The sequence below is a fragment of the Oncorhynchus gorbuscha genome, linkage group LG06 (assembly GCF_021184085.1).
Source record: "Oncorhynchus gorbuscha isolate QuinsamMale2020 ecotype Even-year linkage group LG06, OgorEven_v1.0, whole genome shotgun sequence".
NCBI classification, from domain to species: domain Eukaryota; kingdom Metazoa; phylum Chordata; class Actinopteri; order Salmoniformes; family Salmonidae; genus Oncorhynchus; species Oncorhynchus gorbuscha.
Window position 1 is genome coordinate 40,497,335 of NC_060178.1, and position 18,783 is coordinate 40,516,117.

At 41.7% G+C, this 18,783-nt stretch overlaps 1 protein-coding gene across 1 annotated transcript; it reads right to left on the reverse strand.

Annotated features, from left to right (window-relative positions):
* Positions 1–2,527: 2,527 nt before the first annotated feature.
* On the reverse strand, positions 2,528–18,166 carry LOC124037965 (ceramide synthase-like). Its single transcript, XM_046353278.1, has 7 exons — positions 17,540–18,166; positions 15,153–15,810; positions 14,838–14,921; positions 11,029–11,257; positions 10,515–10,610; positions 9,055–9,164; positions 2,528–6,224 (listed from the first exon to the last, which is right to left on the reverse strand). Exons 2-7 carry the CDS (start codon positions 15,275–15,277, stop codon positions 5,948–5,950), a joined length of 921 nt encoding a protein of 306 aa, XP_046209234.1. The 5' UTR covers positions 15,278–15,810; positions 17,540–18,166; the 3' UTR covers positions 2,528–5,947.
* Between the last annotated feature and the right edge of the window lie 617 nt (positions 18,167–18,783).

Sequence of the window (18,783 nt, forward strand, 5' to 3'; positions counted from 1 at the left end):
GATGTGTGTCGGGACTATATATTGTGGAAGGATGAAATAGTACAAATACATTAATCAAAATAACGTTTTTAATTAAAATATGTTTATCATTATTTGAACATGTTGGTAACCTGTTGTATAAAAGTGATAATACCCCTGAAGCCGGTGTTTGCTGGATATATTGGCACGGTTTGCCGGCCCGCAACTTTGTCTCTGGCCTAACAACACCCGTGCCAATATATCCAACAAACACCGGCTTCGAGGGCATTATGACTTGAGGATTGTACCTTTTTTTACATTTTCGCCTAAAATGACATATCCAAATCTAAATGCCTGTAGCTCAGGACCTGAAGCAAAGGATATGCATATTCTTGATACCATTTGAGAGGAAAGTTTGTAGAAATGTGAAATTAATGTAGGAGAATAAAACATATTAGATCTGGTAAAAGTTAATACAAACAAAAAACCTTTCTATTACATTTTTTTCATAATCTTTGAAATGCAAGAGGAAGGCCATAATATAATATCAGTTTAAGCGTAATTTAGATTTTAGCCTCTAGATGGCAGCAGTGTGTGTGTAAAGTTTCAGATTGATCCAGTGATGCCTTGCAATTACCGGACAATATTTTGTATCAAGTCTGCTCAAATGTGCATAATTGGTCAATTGATACATTTTCAAGTACATAACTATAGAGAACATACAAAATGATATGGTAATACAAAATGTTGATGGATCATTAGCTTATACCCTAACTTTCACACATCTAGATGGCCGGGCAGGGTGGGTGTGGAGCCAGAGACAGCAGGGGTTAAAACTGTAGAACCCAGTTCCTACATTTGAATATAAAAATGGATTTCATCAAAAAAACTATGCTACATTTTATCTCTGGGACCCTCAGGATGACAAATCAGAGCAAGATTACTGAATGTAAGTACATTATTTACCTTCACAGGTGAATGTATCAAACCAGTTTCTGTGATAAGTTTTTTGTTGTTGTGCACTCTCCTCAAACAAAAGCATGGCTTTTTTTACTGTAATAACTACTGTAAAGTGGACAGTGCAGTTATATTAACAAGAATTTAAGCTTTCTGAACATATAAGACATATCTATGTCCTGGAAAGTTTGCTGTTACTTACAACTGTCAGGATCAAAATCAATATGAAAGGAGCAAAGCCCAGGTAAAACGTTAGAGGAAAACTGCCTCCGTCTTCTGAAAACCTAACCCTGGGATAGAGGTTTATTTTTCAGAGAGACAATTACACAAAAGTGCAATGCCAAAGACACACGAGAATTGCTTTCCAATAGGTGTTAGCTGTTCCTGAGTGGTCTAGTCTCAGCCCTGCTTTAAAAAATCAGCAAGGTTTAAATATCGCTGTCCATCAATGACCCCCCCCCCCTTCCAAATTTACTGAGCCTTGACAAAAACGATCGATATATAATGCCCTAAGAGTTGTGGAAAGTTGGTCAAATCCACCAATTATTAACTCAGGGGGATGGAGACTTATCCAATTATGTATGTTTTCATAATTTGGAAAATGTCTATAACTTTCTTTCCCTTTGAAAATGTGTAGAAGAAAATATAATTGAATCTCTTTTAGATTGGATTTTAAGGCAGCAAAATGTCAAATAAGTTCAAGGGTGAGGAGACTTTCTAATGGCACAGTAAACAATTCTCTACAAACTAATGTGTTATCATAGCTAAAAGGAATTAGTCTATGTCAACTAAAATATATATTATAAATATAATACAGTATATATGTTTTTCATTTATAGAATCCCACTCAAGTTTAAAAATGAAATCATTCTTTTCTAAATTGAGGTACAGGCATGACATGCATTTCAGACAGTATTGGCAGTATTTTATATTTTACAACCAGCAGTAGTCCTACTTTGACCCTTCAGAAACAGAATTGCAGAGCCCTGGGTACATACTCATAAAGCGTCTCAGAGAAAGAGTGCTGATCTATGATCCGTTTAGCTTTTCAGATCATAATGAATACGATTCCATGGACATGGGGGACCTGATCCTTGATCAGCAGTCATACTCCATGAATTTGGGCCATAGACTGTAAGAAGGATACCAAACAGCAGCCTTTGAGAGAATTGATCAATGAACACCATTTAAAGTGACATCATTGTTCAAAGTCCAGTGATTCTTGAATGAAATAAATGGACTCAACCAGGAATCTTCTTTATGCACAAACAAACAAAGGGGAGGACTTTATTGGTCAATCTGTTGCATGTAAAGCAAAACGTCACTCAAAGTTCATGGTGCTTATTTTGAAAAGCAGTGCAGTGGTGCTAGAACGGTATAACCATGATGTCATGTTGGTCGTCAGAGCAGAAGACGAGAGCAGAGTATGTCAGCCAACAGAACAGGTCTGCGTCTGAAACGGCACCCCAGTGTTCCCGACATACTGTAGTGTACTACTTTAACCAGACCCTGGTCAAAAGTAGAGCACTATGTAGGGAACAGGGTGCCATTTCAGATACAGAGCCCACGATTAGTCAGGCAGCAGTCAACAGACAGAACACAAGCCCATATGTACAGGAAATATATCATTTATATATGTATTCGTATGTACATTCAAACCATTTCAATAAATAACAGAGATACATTAAAATAAATGTATAAAACAAACAAACAAACAATATGGAAGATGCAGTCGATTTTTTTGTAATACTTTCCATGACAGAGGACTTAGGAACTGGTAAAATGGATGATGTTTTCTTTTGGGAGTTAACGCTACCTATTGAGCAAAATTGGTCGAAATACATATTTTTTTTGCTCAAAGGGTTTAACATGAAGGCATCATTTAATGGACTTAGAGGGGGTCAATTACAAAAGTAAACACGAGAAGATATCACATTTTTGGCTTAAATCATCACTAACTTGTCTTAATGTCTTAACTCCAACACCGATCTCTCTCACTCAAAGCGCATCTTCTCGAACAAAACTTTGTAATCGAGTGCAAAATATATTTAGTGCCAGTTTCAGCGACCTCTGTCAGATGAGGAACAGAAAAAAATTGCTCTGGTGTGGAATACGCATAAAAATAATCATAGGGCTCTATTCAATCTGTAAGGCTGAAGCGTTTCAGATTCCGCTACAGAAATGTGTAGGCAATTTCCGATTGAGTCGACACATGCAGCCTCTGATAAAGCGTGAACATTGCCTTTAAATTTCAATCACGCTGAAAAGTTGCCTTTAAATTTCAATCACGCTGAAAAGTTGAACTTCCGTGATGCGGATTGAATAGACCCCTGATCTTACATCTACCAAGATGTATATATTTCCTCAATTCCCTTGACTAACCGGTGCCCCCGCACATTGATACTGTACCGGTATATAGCCTATAGCTAGCTATTGTTATTCTACTGCTGCTCTTTAATGATGTTACATTTATTTCTTATTTTCTTTCGGTATTTTTCTTAAAACTGCATTGTTGTTTAAGGGCTTGTAAGTAAGCATTTCACTGTAAGATCTACACCTGTTGTATTGGGTGCATGTGACAAATACAATTAGATTTGAAACGACATCAATTTTTTTTGGAATGACGTTTGATTTGTACGATCAACTCTACAGTTTATATCCCTTGTCGGACGCTTAGGTTTACTTTTTGGCATGGAAAATAATGTTGATCATACAATTTCCCCAATCAATGTACCTTTAAATCAGTGCCTTTAAATCAGTTATAAAGCAATGAATGAAAAAAAAACATCTATCATAACAAAACGTTTCAAAATGTTAAAAATCGAGTAGCTGATTCGGTTCTGGGTACAGAGATTAACAAGTCTTCAATAAGCCATTTTAAATAGTACCATAACTGACCATTGTAAATAGTAACTCTAAGTGTTACAGTGTTCCCAGGTTAATATCGGCCAATTGTCAAAAAGCCATTCTCTCATTCCTATCATGCAGCTATTCAGCAGAAAAACGGCCTGATGCAATAAGTATAGTCCAGCATATTATACAGTAGTCCCTCTATGTGTTCACTTTTCGTCGATGAACCAGTAGAGAGATCTGAGACCAGGCTAGTAGAGTTACAACCCAAGGCTGTGGTCAAGTGTTCAAGGTCCGCTCACCTTGGGATTGAGTTTCAAGGACCACATTTCAACCCTCTTGACTTGGGCTTCGTCCCAAATGGCAGTTATGACGCAAACTTAGATACAGTAGACAGCTACATTGGTGCCATTGCACAGTGTCAACATGAGTAAACGGCACCAAAACATCATTAAAATCACAAGTAAAAGAAACACACAAAAAATAAAAAAATAAAGTGGTTGAAATAGCGGTCGGAAAATTTGAAAATTACTACCCCCCCTCCCCAATCCAACCTCGTCAGTTCCTTCTCTCAGTGCATTGTCAATATGTTCCTTCTTCGGCCCTATCACACAAATTCCTCAATGCATAAAGGGAGTACCACAGTTGCCAGTGCAATCTATTTCAAATTCCCCCCATACGGTCGAACACACTGCAATAACTTACTCTGTCTAAATCCTTCATAATCCTGCTTTAGATCATCTAGGAATCCCTTACATCCGCAGACTCTAGAACGCCTGTAGGTTCTAAAATGTGGTTGCCCCGTTTAGCCTGCAGGAGACCCAATTCCACAACAGCCTTCCCTAACATTACAGAACCATGGCGATGATAGCAGTGTTCCTGACCATTATATCATGTTGATGGGGTTTCTGAGACATTAAACACCTCTCCAGGCATGGTAAAGCTCTGGTAAACTGCACAGACCCACCCAGTCGTGTACTGAAGACTGCCTGCCAGCATTACTCAACTTGGGTGGGTGACTGGGACAGCACAGCTGCATCATTGTCCCATTTGAGTCTACTACTCCCCCCTTCTCTCTCTCCCTCTATTAATCTTGCCAACATTCCATCTCTCTTTCTCTCCTCTTTTGATTGAAGTGGGGAGTGAGTACAACAGATGGCGGGAGTAATAATAATGTGCTACCAATACTAAGTCACAATACATAAAAATCAACATTAATAAATAAATAAATGCTTTGAATGAGAGCAATATAAAAACCTAAAATGACATCTACTCGTCTACTAGTATAAACTTGTCACATTTTGGGGTAAACCCCCTTCCTCTCCTCCCACGTTAGATTTCTAACAGGAGAAAAGGGAGCGAGAGAGAATTTCAGAGTGGAGAGAAGGCAGAACGAAGCAATTACCAGAGGCGCCGGTGTGTGTTCCTCTGTCCTTTCCCAAGACAAGACCCACTCAGTCGATCCAGAGTGGATCATCTTGATGGACAAACAATACAGTACCAGGATCACAAGTTGAAATACTGGTATTGTCTTCATCCCCCTTTTTGCAGTCACCAAAATCAACTGGTCACCAAATAATAATTTACTACATAATTTCCATACATTATGATATATTCATTTGTATCCTTCCCTAATCTAGAACAGCAGTTGCATTTCTCTTTCAAGAGAAGAATACTTTTTTTATCTATCCCTTTAACTCAGTCAAACTCAGCTCATGCTTAGTCTATTCTTCTCTGCCTCCCTCTATCACTATTGCTCTTCAATGTGTTCTCTCACCCGATCATCCTTTTGCTTTTCAATCCATTCATTTTTCCCCATTCAGTTTATATCAGTGTGTACAGACACGTAATATTTAAATACTTGCCAAATCTTTCTCCTGTCTATACTTCTCTCTCTCCCTTATTCATTTCTTTCTTTCTTTACCCTCTCCTCTTTCAATCTGCCGCTCTTCTTCCAGAGGTCCATCTAACTAAAGGAGCAATAGAATGAGGGAAGGAGTTGTAGAGGATTAGAAACAATTTCTCTCTCCCTCTCTTTTCTTTCCTAGGTTATAGTGTCATTGCAATACAGTACAATAGATTCCCTTGACAGACCTCAGTCTTCCCGGCCTGGTCTGGCTGGCCCCTTCCCCACAGTGATCCTTCTTCCTCTCCATCTTTCCCTCCCTCTTTCTTTTCTTTCTCAGTGTGTGTCGGTCTCTCTGTCTGCCTTGTGGGGGACGGGACTGTAGCCGTTGGCCGGGGGAGATAATGGTGATCCCTGGCCGGGGCAGCATCCCCTATCAGGCTTGTTGAGGGTGGCCGGGGGTCGGGAGCGTGAAGCCCCGGTGAAGAGGCGGAAGGCACCCCTGCAGATGAGGGTGAACCAGTAGACCTGTGGGGCCATCAGGCAGAAGGCCCCCACGTTGCACTGCCAGGGAGCCACAAGGGGCACTGTGTAGAGGGGGATGGAGGCATACCTGCAACAACGGGGAGGAGGATGTGAGGCGTAGGGGGGAAATGAGGGTTAATGTTTGCTTAATGTTGCTAGCTAACAAGCTTACCCAGATTTTTAAAACTTACTTAGAGCAAACTTGTTCATTTGAACACGTTCTAAAACAATACACCTTGTCTCAAGCTAGCTATTGTCAAGGATTTTGGTTTATGGCTAATGACTTTAAACTGAACAATCTGATTTAATACAAACAATCAAGGAATGAATTTCACATTGTGATTATGTCCTTTTATGTTAAGTTGTGATAACATGCAACTAACTACACATGATAACATTTCACATGTCAAAACGTGTTTTTGGTTGAATTCACATGTGAAATCATTTGCAAACATGTTTTTGGAACACTTCACATGAGATCATGATTTCACATGTGTTGTCACGTGTAGTTTCAGATTTGTATCCCCATGTGTCCCATTTATTTCACAAGATCATGTTTTCAAGTGCCCACATGTTGTAAAATACATAATTTAATGTTATCACATGTTGTCACATAATCACATTAACTTCACATAAGATCACGTGAAATTCAAGTTGTTTTTCGTAAGGTGTTTAAGGCATTTGTTTTACCAGTCGTCACGACGTCACGTGATGGTCCCAGATTGTCCCAAACCATCACGGATCCCTCCGGAACTTTCATTTCACACACCTGGCCCCTATTCCCTCTGATTGTATTTATATTTATTTTAATTGTATTTTTACCTTTATTTAACCAGGCAAGTCAGTTAAGAACATATACTTATTTTCAATGACGGCCTGGGAACAGTGGGTTAATTGCCTGTTCAGGGGCAGAACGACAGATTTGTACCTTGTCAGCCCGGGGGTTTGAACTCGCAACCTTCCGGTTACTAGTCCAACGCTGTAACCACTAGGCTACGCTGCCACCCCATATATGTGTGCCCTTTGATTCCATTGGGCAGTCGATTATTGTTACAATGTCCATTGGTGCTTGTGAGTACCTGTGCTGTGTGTTTTGGGCTTTCGTGCCCTTGTGGATTGCGCAGAAGATTACGGGTCTCGTCCCATGTGTTAATAATTGTGCGAGTGTGTAATTTATTCTAGGTACTCCTCGCTCTTTTGTTTTGGGTTTTTACCCTGTGTTTTGTTACGTGTTTGTTTGGTCTTCGTCCCTGTGCCTTTACACGGCACACAGTAATTTGGGCTTAATAAAAACCCTTATTACGCAATCCTGCGCCTGTCTCCCGAATCTCTTCATACCAACGTGACAGAATAATCTTCCATTAAGGGAGACAGTGGGAATGCTCCGTCCGCCGCAACTTCGACAGTGGCAAAAGGCCCATCCGTAATTTGTGATGAATAAAAATCCCTACTGCGCATTCCTGCGTCTGTCTCTCGATCCTTCATGCCAACATCTCTGCACTTAGCTAGAGTGCCATCTGCACTGCTATTTTAGTTATCATTTAATCTGGCTATTCTCTCATCATTGATTTCATTTACTTATATCAGTAATTTGAGGATTTTCTGTATAGTTGTCTAATGTTGGTGGGGAATATTATTCAGTTTTTATGTTATTCCTGAATAACAATGATAAATAGCTTTTCTTTAGTGTATTTTTTTAAGCAAATCTGAGATTCACTTTGATGTCCCAAGTGTAGAAATACAAGTGAAATCAGTTATTGACACCAACGTAATGACGTAGCAGAAAGATTGGAATGTTGTGAACCAAGAGGTTGTGAATTCAAATCCCAGGTTAGGACACGTTGAATAATAATTACTGTATCAATAAACATACACAATGTAGTCCTGTACACCGGGTGTACAAAACAGAAGGAACACCTGCTCTTTTCATGACAGACTGACCAGGGGGAATCCAGGTGAAAGCTATGATCTCTTATTGATGTCACTTGTTAAATCCACTTCACTTACTGTAGATGAAGGGGAGGAGACAGGTTAAAGAAGGATTTTTAAGCCTTGAGACAATTGAGACATAGAACTGGCCCGTCCGACGCCACTGTGTGTGTCTGCCATTCAGAGGGTGAACGGGCAAGAAAAAATATTTAAGTGCCTTTGAACAAGGTATGATATTAGGTACCAAGTACACCGGTTTGAGTGTGTCAAGAACTGCAATGCTGCTGGATTTTTCACGCATAACATTTTTCTGTGTGTATCAAGAATGATCCACCACCCAAAGGACATCCAGCCAACTTGACAACAGTGGGAAACATTGGAGTCAACATGGAGCAGCATCCCTGTAGAACGCTTGACACCTTGTAGAGTCCATGCCCCAACAAATTTAGTCTGTTCTGAGGACAAAAAGGGGGGCAAATTAATATTAGGAAGGTGTTCCTAATATTTTGAACCCCGAGTATGTCAAAGTGTCAAATTTGTAAGTTGTAAACACTGTTACAAGCACTGTGTGAAATATAACGAATCATGTCCCAAAAACACATGTTTTTACATGTTTTCATGTGTGATTTTCCACATGTGAAATCAAGGTCGATAGAACTAGGTAACAAAACAAAATGGTGACATGGTGCTTAGTGGCTAGATAGCTACATACAAGCAAGCAAGATATTTTCAATCAGACAATGAGAAAGATATTGCTTATATATATGAATGATATTATCTGCTAGCTAAGTAGCTAGGCCAGAAGCCTACAAACTTAAACTTGTAACCTACCATCGTCGATCTTAAGAACACGAGATAAAAAAACAATACGCATAGATGAAGTTGGGGACAGACAGACAAGCGCACAGACAGAAAGACACAGCTAGACAGAGACCAACAGACAGGCAGAAAGAGAGACAGAGACAGGCAGACAGTGGTCAGTATGTTACCTGCTGTAGGCGTAGTAGAGGTAGGGGAAGAGCAGAACTCGACAGACGAAGAAAGTGACCAGCATGAGAGCGCCATTCACTTTATGAAGAAGAGTGTGCTGCTTCTTGTACTGAGGGGGACAAAGAGAGATAGAGAGAGGGCAGGAGCCAGGGGAAGGGGGAAAATGAGAGCAGGGTGAAGGACCGAGAAAGAGAGCTTGGGTAAATGTTAACCCAAAAATAACAGGAGACAAGAATGTTAACATGAACGCTGGTAAGTGAGCACTTCAGAATCAGAAAGACTTGAGTTCTTAGACTGCTGTACGGAGAGTAAGAGACTGAGGAAGGAAGAAGAGGAGAGAGAGAGAGAGAGAAAGCAGGTGGAGAGAAGAGAGAGAGAGAAGAGAAGAGGTGGAGAGAGAGAGAGAAATCAGGTGGAGAGGAGAGGAAATCAGAAGGAGAGAGAGAGAAAGCAGGTGGAGAGAGAGAGAAAGCAGGTGGAGAGAGAGGTGGAGAGAAAGCAGGTGGAGAGAGATGGAGAGAAGCAGGTGGAGAGAGAGAAATCAGGTGGAGAGAGAAAGCAGGTGGAGAGAGCAGAGAAAGCAGGTGGAGAGAGAGAGAGAAAGCAGGTGGAGAGAGAGAGAGAAATCAGGTGGAGAGAGAGAGAGAAATCAGGTGGAGAGAGAGAGAAAGCAGGTGGAGAGAGAGAGAGAAAGCAGGTGGAGAGAGAGAGAGAAAAGCAGGTGGAGAGAGAGAGAAAGCAGGTGGAGAGAGAGCAGGTGGAGAAAGAGAAAGCAGGTGGAGAGAGAGAGAGAAAGCAGGTGGAGAGAGAGAGAAAGCAGGTGGAGAGAGAGAGAAAGCAGGTGGAGAGAGAGAGCAGGTGGAAGCAGGTGGAGAGAGAGAGGTGGAGAAGAGAGAGAAAGCAGGTCAGGTGGAGAGAGAGAGAGGTGGAAAGAGAGAGAAAGCAGGTGGAGAGAGAGAGGTGGAGAGAGAGAAAGCAGGTGGAGAGAGAGAAAGAGGTGGAGAGAGAGAGAAAGCAGGTGGAGAGAGAGAGAAAAGCAGGTGGAGAGAGAGAGAGAAAGCAGGTGGAGAGAGAGAGAGAAATCAGGTGGAGAGAGAGAGAAAGCAGGTGGAGAGAGAGAGAAAGCAGGTGGAGAGAGAGAGAAAGCAGGTGGAGAGAGAGAGAGAAAGCAGGTGGAGAGAGAGAGAAAGCAGGTGGAGAGAGAGAGAGAAAGCAGGTGGAGAGAGAGAGAGAAAGCAGGTGGAGAGAGAGAGAAAAAGCAGGTGGAGAGAGAGAGAGAAAGCAGGTGGAGAGAGAGAGAAAGCAGGTGGAGAGAGATAGAGAAAGCAGGTGGAGAGAGAGAGAGAAAGCAGGTGGAGAGAGAGAGAGAAAGCAGGTGGAGAGAGAGAGAAAGCAGGTGGAGAGAGAGAGAAAGCAGGTGGAGAGAGAGAGAAAGCAGGTGGAGAGGAGTGCGGATTACCCGGATGAGGATTTTCCCCAGGCAGACGGATGGAGTGCTGAGTTCAGCCATAAACATGACACCCTGGAAGTAATCGCCCTTTCCCTGCCTCCAGAACTAAGAGAGAGAGGAGAGAGAGATGAGATGGAGGGCCATGATATGGCTGATAAAGTATATAGACAGACCATTGAAAGAAAAGCTCACAAACAAGCACACCTCATCTCCCCTTAAAAGCACATGTCCATAGAAGGGATGTTAACATTGGCTGCCAGTAGCAACAGGAGGCAGATGGGGGTTGGAGCAGGAGAGTCTAGTCTGCAGATGTCAGCCAGTTAGGAACAATTTTAGGGATCAGAAACCAAATCACCATCAGATCATCTCTATCTGACAAGACTTAAAGGGTTATTAGTGTGTGTGTGTGTGTGTGTACATGTTTATCATTTGCTCCCCCCACCCTTTAGACATAAGACAGAGTGTGGCACGGTAGACTAATAACATAGTCCGCTAGAGCCACCCTAGTTACAGCGATAGTTACCACGGAGACGGGGAAGCAGATGGTCACCATGACGACGTGGTGCAGCACCATGAGGAACTCTCTGCGCAGGTAGCTGGCCACTTCCGAGCCCATTGGCTTTGGCCTGCCGCCCTCCTCCTCCTCGTGCCCTTTAACCCGCAGCTTGTGCCAGTAGCACAGGAACATGGCGTAGATGTCGTACACAAAGTAGGGCACCGCAAACAGGATGTAGGTACTGGTAAGCCAGTGTCTGGAGAGGTGTGGCGCAAGAAGGGGTGGGGTGGGGGACGGACAGAAAGTGAGAAAGGAGAGAGCGAGAGAAAGAGAAGGTGTAATAGTTTAAGTTCTATGTAACAATGTGTGCCAACGTGTACACTGTAGCTGCCTATGTGACTACCTATTGCCTGTTTCAGTGCGATGCATCCTGTATGTGAGGCTCTAGCCTAGACGTCAGGGGGTTAAGTGACTGGCCAGGATGCACTGCTCTGGGGCACGTGCGTGATTTGGACAGGTACGTGATTTGGTATTCAAATGAGCCGGCACTCACGCGAGCGCCTCCCTACTTTGACTGGCAAATGAGGGCAAGGGTGAGGGAGGTGACTGGCAGTATCTCTCCCCCCTCTCCCTTTTTTCCTCTCCCTTTTTCTCCCCCACCTCCTAATTGATGGAAAGACGAGGGGGAAGAGGTGCGGCTGTGTCACATTGCGAGTTATCTTAGGACACCAGTGACTCACAGCATCTCACTAGTCTAAAGTATCTTCCATTCTTCCTGTCTTCCTTCAACCACAAACAAACCGTCCACTTTCAGTGTGTATTTTATATTGTTTTATGTAGTCCACTGTTAACAGAGATGCAGTTGTAAAACCAGTGGAGACATGTTTGAGTAGCTGCTCCTACAGTTCCATAGCAGCATGCTGCAGTCTAGGTTTCTGGCTTCTGTGTGACTGCATTACAGATACTAAAATAGTGCTGCTGGCTTTGGGACAAATAGAGGTTAATTGGGTTGAAATACTAATTAGGTTAACAGGGACAAGGTGAACAGGGAGAGAATGACAGATTATTACGCACACACTTGAATACTTTATTTGGATCGAAAGTTAAACATACACAGCAAATTGGCCAGTGTTAACTTTTGTTAATTTTTCAATGTCACATTTCTAGTGTTGATTCAGGAGTTAAATTAACTCGAAGAGTGAAATTAACACTCAGTCGTGTAAAATATCCCCAATGTGAGGGTTAATAACAAGTGTTGAGTGTGATTGTGTCAGTTTTACTCTGTGGAGAGTAAAACCTTCCCATCAAAACCACACCCATCATCAGATTTCCCAGCATGCTCTACTACCATGTAAACCTTTTTAGGATTGTTTTTTAATATCTGTATTTTTGCATCTACATTGACTGATTAATCTCATACTACACAAAGATAAATAACATACATTATTCTAAACTAATCAAATTAGATGTATTGCACCATTTACTGAAATGGTTGTTCCAGTTGAAAATGGTTTAGGTCACGAAAGAATCTCTGGGGGGGACAAAATGTGCGCTTGGTTCATAGAACAGGGGTTACGCGAGTGACCTCCGGTAGCCACTAAATGTGGCTGTAAGTTTCCGTTTTCTTCCAAGAAATGTTGCTCTAACTTCTAAACATTAGAAGCCACAAAATATTAATGAAAACATTAAGACTTTCAGAAACACACGTATCTTCTGTTTCCCTCAGAACAGAGTGAACAGGACCAGGCAGTAAATCATCAGAAAAAAAACATGACATGATCAATTGTGGTTCTTTTCTACACAGAAAAACATACACAATTATTGCCTGTTGTTTTCCTAAATCCTGAACTTCCCAAATCCTTTGTGATGTATTTCAAACCATACTTCTGACTGAAATATTATTACAAATCAGTCTAAAACAATGTTTGACATGCTGTCATAGCGCCAATTAAAAAAGTAAAAACATTGTTCGTTGATTATGTCACTTTTTTACATGGTGAGGTTACGAAACATTTTTTATAACAAAATGGGGTCACCGACCAAAAAAGTTTGGGAACCCCTGCTTTAGGTGGTCTACTCACAATGTTACTAACCCTAACAGTCATTCTGAATGCAGATGCGGGTGAATAAAAATTCCAACTGTTGGATGTCCTAACTGGCTGAATTCCAATAAGAATCCTACATCACTTTGCAAGCCAGCAGAATGTGACTTGCGGGCCTGATGTGGCCTGTAAACTAGGAGGTTTCTAACACCACTGTGGTAGGGTAAAACTTGGCCATCAAACTAAGGCCTTATGATATATTAAATGTATTGCCCTAAATAGATTAATTTTAATAATAACATTTGTCTACAGTAGGAAGTCATTTGGTGAAGTCCACAGGGCTGAAAATGAACGAATTCAACAACCATGTCTCTGTCACCAACAAATACAGTCATGGGTGGTAACTCTACAATTTACTCGAAAAAGCAAGACACACTGGGAAATTATATTGGAGGAGTGGCTTAGTGGGGGTGTGGCTTTCAATTAGTTGTTTTTGGCGGGTTAATTCATACCATATAAAAAAAAAAATCACGATAGCTGTGATGGAAATAGGTAGTTTAGGTACAATTTTATAAATGCCAACAGATAATTTGTGATTTTTTTTGTGTTGGTAAAATTAATTGTGAGAGAAATAGTGGTGGAAACGCCTTTATGTGCAAATATTTATATAATAACCATCATAGCATAGTAAACTTGGAGTCACGAGATGATATGGTGTGCGGTCCTCCCACTATGACTCGGGGGAAACCATGCAGTTAATTAAGCTTCAGATTAAATGAATGAATGATTCATTTCACAGGGTGGTGAAAGTGCATGGTGATTTTGATGCTCCTTTCCAATAAATATCCTGGGTCTTATTCTGGTGACATGACACCGTTTGACAAATAAAAATACTTATTATATTTATTATCAATAATAACCCACCCATAGCCTACCCACACTGTATCCACAAGCTGTTGGCTAGAGGGCACATGCCAAGACCAGAGTAGTTTGTGACAAAACTATCCGTAGAGTTTAAAATGCAAAAACATTGAACTTTAGACTTTTATTCACTACATGAAAAATTGAGTGAAAAAGCACATTGTGTGCACTACGTATTCGCACACAGACTTTTATCTGCAACGAGGCCATTTAGTGGGAACCCACCGCTGGTGGGAAAATATGCAGATTTTAGAATATGCGCATGAAAATCTGTCGCCAATTGGATGGAAACCTAGCTAGTGTTGATTTAACGCTGGAAAATGTGCTGTGTAGTTAAGGACCCAAATCATTTTTAGACGTCACACCTCTTTCGACGCACACAGACACACACACAGACACACACACACACACACACACACACACACACACACACACACACACACACACACACACACACACACACACACACACACACACACACACACACACACACACACACACACACAGACTTTTTGAGGGGCATTTGCTCAAACTAAAAACCATTTGTAACTGCGGTTAATGATTGTTGAGCAATTATGACTGATGATTTAGTTACATAAAAGCAATAGATGGCCACGTCTTAATGGCTAATTACATTTCACATATTTAACGACGACTTGCGGGCAGTGGGTTCAGAACAACAATGACAAAAACTGTATACCCAAAACAAAGGGCACTTTAGAGGCTGGAAGAACAGAGGCATGTGCTCAGCACATATAGAGCCTATCTGTGCAGGTGCCTGCAAACACACACACACACACACACACACACACACACACACACACACAAAACTTTACAGCAACTACTACTGCATTATCATTCATCTGTACTTACTGATCCTCGATGACGTCCTCACAGGAGGATGCGATGATGTAGCCAGCTAAGGAAGCCATGATGGCTTGGATGGATGACACCAGCCTAGTGGGGAGAGAGAGGGCAGAGAGTGGGATTTCAATTGACATATTTATACCCATAACTCCATAGAAAAAAAGCATTGACATTCAACAATGTAAACCATAGCAGAATAGTATAAAATGTCAAGCAAAGCAGAATAGCATAAGATAAATGTACGATAGGTCTGCATAGTCCTCACATTGACTCATCTGACTTGTGTGTGTGTGTCTGACTTGTAAGTGTGTGTGTGTGTACCTGGCAGACACGATGGTGGCATCTCCTTCGCTGAGAGCCAGGCCTGGGGTGTGTTTCAGGCATCTCTTAGACAGCAAGAACAGGCCCGGGAAGAAGATGGAGCCAGCAGCCAGGATGCTCAGCATGGTCCCTGAGTGTGTGTGTGTGTGTGTCAATGAATGTGTATGTGTGTGTGTGTCTCAACAGGTACTTCACCACTGCCCTCAAACCACTTGACAAGTGGGAAAGGTTGAATGACTGTTCTATGCAGGGCACTCTCAAAGCTATGGTAGCAGTTTCCGATTATCATTTGCTGCTGGTGTTTGAAGGTATTGATAGGTATATCTTTAGAATGCGTGGCAGCGTGTAAGTACTGTCAATAGAACACTAGTAAGGAATTTTAGTAATGTTATCCTAGTTATGTTATGCTAGTAGTAATGCTATGCTAGTGTTATGCTAATGCAGTATGTAGTCAAATTCTGTATTTGTTATTAGTAGGCTAGTTTTGGGGCTATTTGGGGAATGAAAATGGACTAGCTAGTGGTTACGGTCAATGTTAATGAAATAGATCAGGAAAGAGAGGGCTACGATAAAGCTGTGTGTGGTATGTTTGTTAACTCCCCACACCTCCCTCCCAACCCCCTGCTCATAACCAGCAGAGACCCGGTGGCTTCTGGGTCTACACAAAAAGACAGACAGAGAGACAACAAACAGAAGATGGGGGGAGGGGGACAAAGAGAAGAAAAAAAATCAAATCTATTTCACACACCTTGATTAAGAGTTAAGTAAATGTACAATAAAATAGTTATATGCACGCAAAACTGTTCAACTGTCATATAGTTTCCCACGAATGTCACATTTATTCAGTGTCATCATGCAGCCTTTTAAAACATGATCAAAATCGTATCCACTCAAGCAATTACCTTGTGTGTAGACAGCCCCTACACTACACTCTAATCTCACAAATGCTGACAAATCCATTGACTACACTGTAGGCGTCATGTATCGCTGGCTGTACCACTTGTGCTACATGACTCCGGTGGGGAATGAATTAATTTGAGGTTTTCCACTGTCATTGCTCTCTAGGTAAATGCATGTACTCAGTGGGACCAGAGAGACAGGATGAATAGGTGGAGAGAGAAAGGTGGCTGAAAATAGATTTAGAAAGGGATTAGAAAAGCAGGAGATTTAGACAGAGCACAGCTGGGAGAGAGGGAATTAGAGAGAGAGAGAGAGAGAGAGAGAGAGAGAGAGAAAGAGATGGGGTGACAGTTGACTAAGAGGAGTACCTACAGTACAGATGGGATATGATGAGAGGTATGAGGGGTGGGGTGGAGGAGGGTGTTGTTGGGGCGGGGCCTATTGTTCCATCCTAGGCTGATGGACAATAGCGGTTAGGTGATGCACCATCACAATAAAACAGGTTCATCCCATAACCAACAAACACATGCATGTGGTTTTGATTGACGGGATAAAGGCCTATCTGGATATAATATAAATACTTTCAGATTTATCTTGCCTAGCTGATTTTTTTGGTCAGCACAGCAGTACATAGCCTACAGTCCGGAGGTGTAGCCTATCAGCAATTTTCAGGGTGGGATATAATTAATATATTTTTTAAATAGTCCCCTCCATAACCCTGTCACCCTATGATGCCAAGCATATCTTGACGTTGCTATATCGCTAACTTGGTAGAAAACACAGGCTCATTTCACTCAAAACCTAGCTGGCAAGCTCGTGCAACAACGTGGCTCAGACTCAATTATCAAAATACGCAATGCGAGTAAGTAACCTAAGTAAACACGGTCCTCCTCTATTACAAAAATAAACGGGACAAGTCTGTTGCACTAAATAGCAGTTATCAGGACCCATTAAGTCAACTCAACACATTATTTTGAAAATGGCAGACTTGTGCCTGTCTTGGAACGGCTCCAAATCTGCATGGGCTAACCTTTGTCATATGTTTGACTGCTAGCCACTGTTGTCTACTGTAATCCAGTGTAAAACTACAAACTGGACAAATCAATGTAACTATTTGAGTGTGACTGCGAGCTCGCTTATATTTGCATTCAATACATTTGTACCTGGAGCCATTTCATGCACAAGAGTGATTGAAGCTTGTAACAGGTAGTGTGTGCACGCGGTTTGCCTAGTATGAACACACGCAAAGGGATACATTGTCTAGTCTGCTTTCAGTTTTTACAGACAATTGCATACATGCTTGCTAAGGGTGACAGATTATTCAGGCCTGTATAAACTAAAGCGTGACTGTTTGCGACAGACAACATTTATTAGACATATTGAGTTTCTTGCCTAACCTCGGAGCAGGATGGTGAGAACGAAGAAGAGTTGGGTGTTGGGGTAATAAAGGGAGAGTAAAAAAAAATAGATGGATAGGCTAAATGTACATTTGGGTGGTGCGGCGTCCCGTTCTGCGGCCCGGTCGGTCGGATCAGTGTGTTGGGTCCTGGTTGTAGCCCACACGACGAGAATTGTTCCACATTATTATTGTGTTTTGTTGCTTTATTCCGTGTTCTGGATATCTGCAAGAAATCAGAACGTGCGTCAAGCAAGACAAATTGACGTGTTCTCCCCGCTTCTGCCTTGTGGTTCCCGTCTTGGTCCGAATCAGAATGACTCCCTCTCCGACGTGTTTGCCTTCGGATCGTTGCTTCAGTAATTGTATTTCTGAGCGGCAAAATGATTCTGAAGTCGATGGCTCTCTCTCGAGTGTTTTGATTTATATTGCGAGGGCAGAGCTCTTCTCCCGTTTGGCTGCCGTACTAGCCTACTGACATCTGAACAGTTATGCCATATCGACCGACCTTATTGCTTGCCCGACACATTCACTGTGAAGTCTTCAGCTGTTTATTTGATGACCTGTCGCACTGGATCCGTGGACGTAGAACTAATTTCAGCAAACATTAGTCTAGAAAAAAAAATCCCAGTGTATGCATGATGCAGTCCCGCTGTGGATAAAGTGTAGCCATTAGCCGGTTACATAGCCAGTTCGCTGTCACCTCCCCCTTGCTCCCGGGTATGGTAAACTATGACTCCTAGGACTCGCCGTGCTGTGACAGCCTTCTGCTGTCCCTGGATAAAGTCTTTTTTTTTTTCAAGGGCAACGGACTTCAATAGCCTACCAGAAGTAATTTTCAGATAAAGCTGGCTAGGAAAAAACTCCTTCGTTTGACAAGACATCAAACTGCAAGATGACAAACCGTTGGTTGAATTATTAATTTGACTATTTTGAGAATGAACGCATCTATGCTCAAATAAAGTCAGATAAGATTGTAAAAGTTCCACAAACAGTGGGGTCCGCTAAACTACCCAGCCTACAGTGGTTAATTAGGTCTGTAGGCCTACAGCTCTAAACACTTTGGATCTTGGAAATGAAGATGTTTAGCACATGGATAGAACATATAGAAGCAATCTAATGTGCACAACCTCTGCAGGCAACCTGATAACCTGTACAATAATGTGTTAAATTGGGTAACACTTTACTGAAAGATAGACACTTGTCAAATGTATAAACGGACTATATCTCAGTAACATATATAGGATATAATGCAATAGGCATAATAACCAGTTATCAGACATGTTGAAATTGAACAGGTTGAATTATCGCCATATAGAAAGAGAACATAAAACT